Source organism: Lynx canadensis, chromosome C2 (assembly GCF_007474595.2).
Source record: "Lynx canadensis isolate LIC74 chromosome C2, mLynCan4.pri.v2, whole genome shotgun sequence".
Classification (NCBI taxonomy): domain Eukaryota; kingdom Metazoa; phylum Chordata; class Mammalia; order Carnivora; family Felidae; genus Lynx; species Lynx canadensis.
This window is the reverse complement of record NC_044311.2, coordinates 112,309,680-112,322,056: the sequence shown is the minus strand read 5'-3', so window position 1 is coordinate 112,322,056 and position 12,377 is coordinate 112,309,680. Positions and strand designations below refer to the sequence as shown.

At 37.5% G+C, this 12,377-nt stretch overlaps 1 protein-coding gene across 1 annotated transcript in view; it reads right to left on the bottom strand.

Moving 5' to 3' along the window:
- The window catches only part of DCBLD2 (discoidin, CUB and LCCL domain containing 2), an 88,461-nt gene that overhangs the window by 29,581 nt on the left and 46,503 nt on the right, over window positions 1-12,377 (bottom strand). The window contains exon 3 of the mRNA XM_030329151.1: window positions 10,552-10,689. Coding sequence (XP_030185011.1) covers window positions 10,552-10,689 — 138 coding nt within the window. The remainder of the gene's footprint in view (window positions 1-10,551; window positions 10,690-12,377) is intronic.

The following is a 12,377-nucleotide window of genomic DNA, read 5'->3' as shown; positions in this document are numbered from 1 at the left end:
TTGCTTTCAAATTCCATGGAGGCTCAAAAGAGGTCCCTAGGAGGAAAATAGGAATTCAACATGGACAGCTATGAGGAGAGCCAAGAAGACTAAAGACAGAGAAAGGAAATCATGATTACAAATACTGAGCTTTACAACTCCACAAAGGCAAAGAAAGAAAACATGGAGCAGGCAATTAAGAAGCTTTAAAACGTGTCTTTCCTGAAAGCTTTTCCCAAGTAAACAATCTTCCAGAAAACCACTATTACTACAAACCTTCTAGCTAATAAGAACACAGCTGAGGCAAGATAAATAGAACTCAAAAGAAACCATCTGCCTAAGAGACTTCTGATAGCAATGTATAAGAAATTATATAAATGGAACAGAAGAATCCAGAAATAAGTTCTAAATTTAAAGTCAGCTGATTTTGACAAGGATGCCAAAACAACTCAGTGGGGAGGAAGAAAGGTCTTTTCAACAAACGGTGCTGTGAAAAGAGGATATCCACATGCATAAGAATGAAACTGGACCCCTACCTCAGATCCCATACAAAAATTAAAGGGGATCTAAATTTAAGAGCTAGCACTATAAAACTCTTAGAAGAAACTAGAGGTATAAATCTTGATCTTGGATTAAGTGATGTTTTCTTAGATATGATACCAAAAGCATTATAGTCACACAAAAATACGTTAATTGAATTCTATCAAAATTAAAAACTTCTATACTTCAAAGAATGCTATCATGGAAGAGAAAGATAATCCACACAACGGGGGAAAATATATGAAAATCATATAATCTGATAAGGACCTAGTATCCAGAATACATAAAGAATTATTTCAACTTGATTTTAAAAAAGACAATCAACCCAATTTAAAAATGAGCAAAGGATCCGAACAGACATTACTCCGAAAAACACATTACGAATGGCCAATAAGCACATGAAGATATTCAACATCATTAACCATCAGGAAAATGCAAATCAAAGTCACAATGAGATACCGCTTTATACCCACTGGGATGTCTAGAATCAGAAGGACAAATAGGACTTGGAGAAATTGGAACCGTCATGCACTTCCTGAGGGATTTTTAAATGGTGTAGCTGCTTTAGAAAAGAGTTTAGCAGTTTCTTAAAAAGAGATTCCATATGACCCAGCAATTCCACTATTAGTATATACACAAGAAAACTGAAAATATGTCCATACAAACACTTCACAAATGGTCATCAACTAATGAATGGGGAAACAAAATGGGATATATCTACACAATGAAATATTATTCAGCCATCAAAGGGAATAAAGTACTCATATATGCTACAACATGAACTCAAATACACTAAGATACAAGTCAAAAAAGACCATACTGTCTGACTCCATTTATATGAAATGTCCAAAATAGGTAAATCTATAGAGAAAAAAATCAGATTCGTGGTTACTGAGGACTGGAGAGGGAGAGGGTTACTGGGAGATCACCACTACTGACTATGGGGTTTCTTTTGGGGTGATAAAAATGTTCTAAAATGGACTATAGTGGTGGCTACACAACTCTGAATATACTGAAAATCAGTCAAGTGTAGTGAGTAGGTGAATCATATGGCATAATAAAATGATAATAAAAAAATTTTAAAGTGAAGAAAAAGATGCTATTATAAAAGCAGTAACAGTTTTCCTTTATATAGAGCACATCTGCATTGAGGGATGAAATAAAGCGTAGTAAAACAGGACTGGCAGTTCACTTATTTATTCATTTGTTCACTCAACAAATACTTAGGTAAGTATGTATGATGACCAGGTGTTGTTCTAGGTACTAGAAATAAAGCAAAGAACACTCAGACAAAAATCTCTGCATATAGGGAATGTATGTACCTTGTGTGGGGTGATAAGAGAAAATAGACACAAGTATGAAATGGACATACTATTATTAGGTGATAAGTGCATTAGAAAAATAAAGAAAGGAAGGCAGTTACGAAAAGTTAAGGGGTTCCGATTTTAAGTAGCATGGTCAGGAAAGACCTTACTGAGAAGGTGGCAGGAGGTGAGGGAGTGAGGCATGAGGTACGTGGGTAACGGAGAATAGGCAGAGGAATCACAAAGGCCCTGAGGAGGGAGCACGCTCAGCATGGTGGCTGCCAGAGTGAACACTGGGAAGAAAAGTAAGCGATGAAGTCAGACGAGGAAAGAGAAGCCAAATCCTATAGGGTCTTGGAGGTAAGGACGTTGAACAAAGAGAGAGGAGACTTTCATTCTCATGCTCACCACTGGGCTGAGAGTAGGTTGAAGGGGAGGTGGGGAAGAAACAAAGGTCAGCAAAAAAATCTCCTGCCATAATTGAGGTAACTTGAATTGGAGTGGCAGGAGTGGAGGTGTTGAGATGTAGTCCAATGCTGATATTTGTTCAAATATATTCTGAGAAGTGGCCAAAGGATATAAAGTTTGAGAGAGTCAAAGACAACTCTAAGGTTTCTTGCCTGAGCAAAGTGAAAGCTGAACTTACTATATGTAAAGTGCTTAGGCAGTGATTTTAATAATGATAAAGTACTCATCGCGAACTCAACTGTCATGCTAGATCCACTTTCAAAGTGCGAGACAGTATATAATTTGCTCCGTTCTTAACTAGGAGCGTCTGCATGGGATTAAAAAAAATCCAATATTAAATACATACAAGAGAGTATTTATAATATACATATTATTAACAAAACACTAAACAGAAGTTATAGGTTCTGGGCCATAGACAGTGGCAGCAGTGGTGTGCAGAATACCCTCAGCGGTTCTGCGGAAGCTGACTGGCATTCTATTCTCTTTTCCTTATGCAGCCCAAGGGAGACCTGGCATCTGCAGTGTAGCCACTACACTAGTCTGAGCAGTACAGTCCAACCCAGAGTGAGTGTCATCATGATTCCTAGAAACAGAATTCCCCTAATATCTGCCACCTTCCTTAACCCTGGAAGGCTCTCTAGAAGACAAAGGCCTCAGGTAGGGTTTTGAAGGCAGAATCATGTAATTGTGAGGAAGAACAGGAGAAAATGCAAGAACAAAGGCAAGCCAACAGTCAACAACAGGATGACAGATTTCAGTTTTCTTAATGAAAACACCAACATCAGACTTTCTAAGATAGCTCCCAACTTAGCAATATTACTGTCAGCCATAACTGATAACCTATGCACAAGTTCGCTTTTAATTTAAGTACAATTAAACATTTTTCCAGTACATAAAAACTACACAGGCTGGGGTACCTTATAATTGCCCCATGAAATATTTATTTAAACATGAATCTAATGTTAACCCATACATAACACCATAGAAATATGAAATATTTTAGAAGTTCAAAAATCAATTAAAAAATAGCATACTGGTTACTATCTTAGGAATATTTTCCATTCACGGCACTGGCCATTTCTGTGAATGCAAAATTATGAAACAGATTTAGATTTTCCCCCAATTAATACTCGGTTTTGTGTTGCTGAATGAATTGAAAACACTCTCAGCAGTGTTAGCACTGTGACTAACAACAGAACACCAACTATATTAACTGCAGGGTATAATTTTTGTCCAGTGAAGGAAAGGTAGCTTGAGTACCTATATTCATTCTAACTCAAGAAAGCATAATGTATCATAACTAAGTTACTCTATTTGACAGAAAGAAGAAAATATATGAAGACGACGACGTATATTCCTCTCCTTTATTTGCTCTAATGTTCTTTAACAAATTTCCCAGAGCCTGAAGGAACACGAAGTCATGCTTTCTAATTCACACTTTGTCAGCTATCTTGCACTGTAGGTGTGTAGGTACTTTGTTCAAGTGCTACAGGATGCAGGACAAGACTCTTCTTGTTGCTAAGTTCTCCCGCCAATATTACTATGTGACCTTGGGCCTAAGTCTTTGTTTCTGTGATAGGAACCTGGCATTAATCTGTACCATCTGCGATTTAGTGAAGGAAAACTTACATATATAATAGAACAGAATTTACTGTGATTCAGAATCAAATAACATTTACTCAGTGGCAGATATTAAATGAGGTATTTTACATCTTCTTTTATGTACTAAGAGTAGAGATGAAATCTTATGTTTCTCTTAGAAATATTACACTGCCATCTATGGAAGCTGAGTCTACAGTAGGAGCTTAGGTGAAAATAGTCAATGCTTCCTTAGGGACGAAGCAGGCATGACTGAGTTAAGTAATTAACAACTTAGGCTATAAGGTGTACCTACATGTGGTGAATCAAACCCTCTTCATACCTAAATTCCTATACATGTATATTAAAAAACAAATACAAGAATATTAAAAATATATAAATATAAAATATACGGCATTAAGATATAAAATATTACATTATTAATATACACAAGATATTAAGATTAAAAGATTATAAAACATTAAAATTCTGTGAACTACACGGTATCTAGGGCACTAATAAATACCATCAGTAAGAGCAGCAGTGAAAAATTATGTCATTGGGTAATGGAAGACACCACACAAACACGTACTTACTCCTCCCTTCAAAGCATTACTAACTCACTAAAAAAATGAAACACATACAAAACACTAAAATCATTAAGGCTCTTCAGGTTATCTGTCAACTTGGAATAAATTCTATCCCATAAATGGAATCACCTCTTTGGGTTAACAATCTCCTAGATTGTTTTTAAATGCTCTTTCTCTGCAAAATTGTTAAATTTACTGGTCAGCACCTTTCTTCTACAAATTGACACCAAAATACAGATATTTTTCTGCATGCATATACATTGCGTAATGTACACAAACACAACACATATACATTTGTGTGTAAATAAGGATACATCTAAAATACGCATATAAACTGAGACTCCATTAATAAAATCTTACTTAATAGTTTAAAAGTTTTAAAATGTTTGCCAGATATGACAATAACAAAAATTAGGGACATATCAGAAACACCAAAAACAGAAAACTAGCTTAGTACTCAAAATACAAAAGTTTGTATAAAAATTACTGTACAATTAAGGTAGCAAACAATCTTAAGCAACCCATGCTCTATTTTTAAAACCAAAAGCATTCCATGAAAAAAAAACAAAAACATACAAAGCAAGACAAGAAAACACAAAACAACCCGTTACAGAAATCTGCACTCTGTTACAAAGTAGTCCTCTATTCTGCCCCATTTCATTTACAAGTTGATACAACCTAATGTAAGACAGAAAAAAATGGAAAATATTTGCAAAGAAAAAAAAGGTGGTTAAAGAAGGTAGCAATCAGAAAACTTTTAAACTATTGGTGTTAATTCTAGGAATAATCTAACATGTAGCAACAATGATCCTGTCAAATGGGAATATTTCCTAGGCCCAGCTGTTGGTAACTTGTAAGCAGACTGTTATCAGATGGTAAGGGGTCAGCAAGCAATAAATAAACAAGTGTTTATGAATTCCAACTAGAAAGTACATTAATAACTACATTGGTTCGTTTTATTTCGCATGAAATTTTAAGCTATTTACTGTTTTTCCCAACAAAAAAAGTACAAACTTTAATATGACCACCACAAAATTCTGGACTGGTGAAATCTAAAACAAACAGGTTTAACATTAGTTTTTAAGTGATGCATTCACATTCTATAGAAGGAGAATCTATCAATTCCCTGCTGAGCATGCACTCACAGACACACACGCCTGCTCCTCTCACTGATGACACATAACAAACACAGACTGCCTTAAAGGACCTGAAGTCTTCCATGCAAATGCAGATGTATTTTCTGAGCTCACTGTCCTACAACTAAAATAACTTAAAAAAAAATTATGGCCCAGAGTCATCCCAGAAATGTTGAATTTGTCCTAGACGCTGGCTAATGTTGAACAGATTCAAAAACCAGGAATTTGGATCACTCACCTATAAAATTTATTTTATTTTCAAGTCCAGAGGTAAATGCTATTTTTAATTTTACATTTTAGAATAAAAATGTCGGTATCACTTATTACGATAATGGATAAAAAGATCTGACTTACTGACTCTGGACCTCTGAGCAGCTGGTTTTGCATCTCTCAGTAGGACCAGCTGTAACTCAGGAGTTTCCCTCTATGGAACTTCTCACCAGCGGTTGCTAGCATGTCTAAGATGGCTCTAGGGTCTACATACTTCTTCAATTGCAGAAAGTCTAGTTGGAATTTGATGGAATTACACCAACTCAGAGTAGAAACACCAGTCCTCTAATAATTACTGCACGTGTTAATATTTTTGCCTTTCCTTGCTACCCAGCGGGGACACACAAAAACTTTTCACTGGTGTTTACAATCTTTCAAAAATGAGGTTTACAGGTAAGAAAGAGAAGAGATAACCGGCAATGGAAAAGATTGGAAACTACTGATCAAAAACCATTAAAAATAACAGAGTAATGAAACCTTAACTGGACACAAAAGTGAGGAGGACAAAGGTACAGTGTCCTAGATACGACCCCAGCATTGCAGCAGTCCAAGATTCACACAAGAGGGCTTCTTTATGTCCAAAGCCTCTTACTACCACTTAAACTCACGTAGGAAGAACCTTAATTCTTTGAAATGTTTCCTTGGGGAACACAGGTCTGATTCTCAAGTCTTTAAGAAGAATTAGAATCTGGCTTAACTGTAGAGTCACATTTATAACAAGAACTCTTAATTCAGTCATTTCTGACCCAGTGTCCTCCAATAGCCTCTTAACTGGACTCCCTACTATTATTCTTCCCTGTCTTCAACTCATTCACAGAGCAGGGAAGGTCATAAAAACAAACAAAAACACAAATCCAGTCATATCGCTACTACCCTGCTCTAACAGCTTCCATGTCCTCTTAGGAAAAAGCTCCAATCGTGACATTTTTTATATGGCCCTGAATAACAGAGCCTACTCACCACTCAGTCAACTCCACGTTAGCTGCGCCAGATTCTTTTCCGGCTTCTCTGAAGCTCCTTCCACAGGGCCTTTGCATTTGCTGTTCTCCTCCCTAGAATGTTCTTCTGTCTAGAACCTCCCAATTAATCCTTGGGTTCCCACTTAAAAGTGACTTCCTCAGAAAAGTTTGTCTTTTTACCAATCTTCCACTCCTCCAACCCTTCTGGCCTCTTTTTTTTTTTTTTTTTTTTAATTTATTTTTGAGAGACAGAGTGAGACAGTGCATGAGGGGCAGAGACAGAAGGAGACAGAATCCGAAGCAGGTTCCAGGCTCTGAGCGAGCTGTCAACACAGAGCCCGATGCAGGGCTCCAACACATGAACCATGAGATCATGACCTGAGCTGAAGTCGGACGCTCAACCAACTGAGCCACCCAGGCGCCCCATTTCTGGCCTCCTCTTGTCGGAATGTTTCCTTCATCATACTTATCATAACTGCAATTGAGTTACCATGTGTTTAAATTTTTTTTAGTGTTTCGTTTTGAGAGAGAGAGAGAGACAGAGACAGAGTGTGAGTGGGGGAGGGACAGAGAAAGAGGGAGACACAGGATCTGAAGCAGGCTCCAAGCTGTCAGCCCAGAGCCTGATGCAGGGCTTAAACCCACAAACAGCAAGATCATGACCTGAGCCAAAGTCGGATGCTTAACTGACTGAGTTACCAAGGTGCCCCGAATTACCACGTGTTTAATACCTTTTCCCAACCTGTATTGTAAACGCCATGGAAGTATAACTATGTCTTATTTACTGCTGTTTTCCCAGTGCCAGGCATACTGCAGGACATAAGGCACTGAAGGGAATATAATTTTGCAATGTGCTCTTGCATAAAGAAAATTCACACAAAATTATGGCTCTATCAACAACACATAGTATAACATCAACAAGTGTTTGTGAGAGCTTAACAAATGAAGCTGTTGAAGAAAAATTTTTCATGATCTTTTCAATCCCAAATAGTCTAAATTTCTAGCTAGGATGCTAAGCTGGGGACGTGCAGTGATGTTCCTTGAAAATATTCACAGAATTTAGTGTGGCAGCAAGTTTCCTGGATGGAAACAAACCGAGGCTCTCAATCAAAGCCAATCAGTGTTCAAATGAATGAGTCATTAAAACTGTGTCTGAAAGGCCACCCAAGAAGAAATGGTGAGAAATTCAACCAGGGTTCTCTTGGAGTTAGCCAGTTCACTTCTAACTTCAAATCAAACAAATGCTTCATGGAAGATGCAAGGAAATGGAGAAACAGAAGCAAAAACTCAGGAGAGAGCTGTGAAATGAGGATTTCCCACGATTATGCCTCGGGAAAGTGTTACTATAAAGAAGTTCCTGATTATGGGAGATATTTCAAAAACTTTGGAAGCTGAGATTCACCTAAAATAGTGATGTAACCATTTGAAATTCCATAAACATATGTAAGTCTACAACATAGAGAGTCTGTTATGTGAAAGCACTTTCAATTCTTAAACTTTAACACAGAGCATTTAGGTGTCTGTAGAACAAAAAGCTCCGTAATGTAAATACCCAATTAAAAAACATTTTTTTTTTATAGAGAGGGATACGTATTTTCAAGAAACCTTCAAGTCAATAAATAACAGAGAGAGAGGGGAAAATATGAGAAGAAAAACGATTTAAGCTGATATTGAGAGGAAGAAACTCAAGGAGAGTAAGGAGCAAATGAATTGAGTATTTTCTATCCTCTTACCTATCAACTCAAGACTTTCAAGAAGTATAATTGGAAGGATGGAAATGGACCATCATCTCTGTGTTTTCTAGCTCACTCTTTTGATGGTGGAGGAAATGAGTATGTGTGTGTGGGTATGGTGGTGAAAGGGGGAACATGTGTTTTGTGCCCTACTATGCCATGTGCTTACAGACGTAATTTACTTACACGTAATTTACTTACACGTAAATTACTAGATTGAGTACTCATAACCAAGCCATGGAGGCTAAAGATGTGAAATGACTGGTCAGAAATCCCCTAGTCGGCACGTGACACTGGCAGGCGTGCTCCTCCTACAACGACACACTGCCTTACTTGCTCTGTTCTGTCTTACTTCTGTCTGGTTCGTTTGGCATGATGTTTCCGGTTTTTTTCTTTTCATTATTCCATCCAAATGAGTTTTCTTTCTCACTCTCTCAGAAGAGTTTTATTAGCTTTCCCACCTTCTGCCATAGCTTAGAAATGGGGAAAAAGTAGACCTTTCTTCCCAGAGAAGAGGCCTTCTCTCTCACATTCCAAATGACACTTTTAATGAGACCTGTAGTGTTTATCTCAAACCCACCAGAGCTGAGAAAGGAACAGCTTGCACTGCCCTCAGTCATTCTCATTGCCCAACACCCTCACACCTAGGAGCTTCTCGATTTTCCCATTTACACAATATTAGGTAACAGCTTTTTTTTTTTTTTAATGTTTATCATTTTTGAGAGAGAGAGAGAGAGAGAGAGAGAGAGAGAGAGAGAGAGAGATGGGGGAGGGAGAGAGAGGGAGGGGAGAGAGAGAGGGAGGGGGAGAGAGAGGGAGGAGTAGGGAGGGAGGGAGAGAAGGAGAGAGGGAGAGGAAGAGAGAGAAGGAGAGGGAGAGGGAGAGGAAGAGAGAGAAGGAGAGGGAGAGGGAGAGGGAGAGGGAGAGGGAGAAGGAGAGGAAGAGGGAGAGAGAGAAGGAGAGGGAGAGAGAGAAGGAGAGGGAGAGAGAGAAGGAGAGGGAGAGAGAGAAGGAGAGGGAGAGAGAGAAGGAGAGGGAGAGGGAGAGAGAGGGGGAGAGAGAGGGAGAGAGAGGGAAAGAGACAGAGGATCCACAGCAGGCTCTGTGCTGATGGCAGAGAGCCTGACGCAGGACTCCTACCCACAAACTGTGAGATCACGACCTGAGCCGAAGTCAGATGCTCAACGGACCGAGCCACTCAGGAACCCTGAAGTAACAGCTTTTTAAAAACTTTTAATTATCAACTTAGTTAAATCATTGTTGAATATCAAAATAATCATCTATTTTTTAAATTTAAATGGTTGATTTGTTCGACATATCTTTGCATTGGTAGCAGTTCTTAGAACTTTCTTACCACAGTGACCCTAATAGCAGAGGAAACAAATACATGCCACAGAAGCCAAAACTCATGGGAGATTTTGTTCAAGTCTTGGATTTTACCTTAGAAATTCAAGTATACTTTGCATTCTATTCCATCTAACAGTCTTGGTTTTAATTTTTCCCCCTTTAGATTATAAACATTAACCATCCAGAAAAATATCTCAGGTTTATCTTGTAGCATCTCAGACAGCACGCCCCAGCATACTCCTGGTGGTATGAGAATCTATGCTTTTGAGAAGAATGGTAATGTAGTCTTTAATACAGTACTATGAAATGGTAAACTGTAGATAACAAAGCTTTAAATTTATATCATACATTTCAATAACTGACAGATTTTTCAAAAGTTAGGTCATTTGTGTTCTAATCCTATAAATGTGAAAAATCAGTATTTCCTCTACTATGGAAAGGGAAGTATACAGAATTAACATAAATGTTAGTATACTTTTAATTTTTAGAATTCTGAAACTAATCTAATTTTATTTGTAAAATTAATCTGTTTTTAAGTTCAGTCTTTCTACTCTATTCTAATCTCAGATAACTACTAAAAGAAATATTTCATTTTTGTTTTCAGAAATTGTAAAATATGGAAGTCATGGTATAAAGTTGAAAATTACCTTGTTTATCTATAACTGAATATGAGGCCAAAAATCCTCGTCCAGAAACATGGATTCCACTCATGAACAGCACTGTAATTTCATTGCTTTTTGACTCAATTGAATGGTTCATCTGCAACCCGAGACCACAGTATTTGCCTAGGAATAAGGAAAAAAAGAGATTTGGTATGACTCTTATAAAGTCGATAATATTTACAACATAGGTAAGAACATCAATATAATATACCAAACCGGACATTAAATAGAAAATGACTAGGATGTTTAGTGATTTAAAATCACATCACTCTGAAGAAAGAAAAAATGAAAATATGTCAAGTAATAACTAAATAATTCAAAAGAAAAAAATGGTACAGGCATCAGTGATCTTACAAAGATTCAGTTTCTTGTGAAAGACATTACTCTTTAAAATAGTAGTGAAGAGGGGCACCAGGGTAGCTCAGTTGGGTAAGCGCCCAACTTCTGACTTCAGTTCAGGTCATGATTTCATGGTCCCTGAGTTCGAGCCCCACATAGAGCTGTGTGCTGACAGCTCAGAGCCTGGAGCCTGCTTCGGATTCTGTGTCTCCTTCTCTGTCTGCCCCTCCCCAACTCACACTGTCTCTCTCTCTCTCTCAAAATAATAAAAATAATCATAAAAAAAATAGTGGGGAATTAAAATTAACTTAAAGCACTTCATGCAGGCAGGTGGCTCATAAACACATTAACAGTCAATCAGTAATATTCTTTTTTTTTTTAATTTTTTTTCTTAATGTTTTTATTTATTTTTGAGACAGAGAGAGACAGAGCATGAGCAGGGAAGGGGCAGAGAGAGAGAGGGAGACACAGAATCGGAAGCAGGCTCCAAGCTCTGAGCCATCAGCACAGAGCCCGATGCGGGGCTCGAACTCACAGACTGTGAGATCATGACCTGAGCCAAAGTCGGACGCTCAACCGACTGAGCCACCCAGGCGCCCCAATCAGTAATATTCTTAACATACTCCCCAGAGTGCCCCTAGATTCCTGGGCTTAGGGCACCCTTAAACTTTTTCAGACTCCCTAAATTTCTCTTCCAAGATTACTGAAGTTCTAGTCAATCCCTTGAGGTGATCATGCCCAGTCCTACAGCTTTAACTATGCTCTGACAATTCACATTTACACCTCTTCCCAGAGCTTTTCCCTTGAACTTCAAATATTTATATCTAAATGCCAACTTTTAGGGGTGCCTGGGTGGCTCAGACAGTTATACGTCTGACTTCATCTCAGGTAGTGATGTTGTTTCTCTCTTTCTCATGAAAATAAAAACATTAAAAAAAATTAAATGCCAACTTTTACCCTTTCATACCTAATAGACACATGAAAATAACATATCCTCAGTACAGATTAATAAAAGTTTAAGAAAAAAATTAGAGCAAGATATACACCAACTAATAAAAATGCATTTTCTTATGTGCTTGCTAACCTAAAAGATTCTGAATAAAGAATAACATTCCAAAAATATTTGGGGCTGTGGCAACATCATTCTAGAACGAGAGTAATGTGTGCTTTCACAAACACCATTTTCAAGGACTACACATGATTTTGTGAGTAACATATCCCAAGGAATCAACAAGAAAAGCCCACCAGAACTTGTAAGAAAGTTTAACAATATCACAGGATACAAAAATCAATTATATTTCCACATACTGGTCACAAATAATCTGAAATGAAATTTTAAAAACTTTGTAATAGCATCTAAAGATTAAAATACTTAAGGATCATTTTTTTTGTTAAAAATTCAAAACCAATACACTAAAAAATAGAAAACACTGATAAAATTTAAAGGAAAGCTAAACGAACTGGGAGACAGA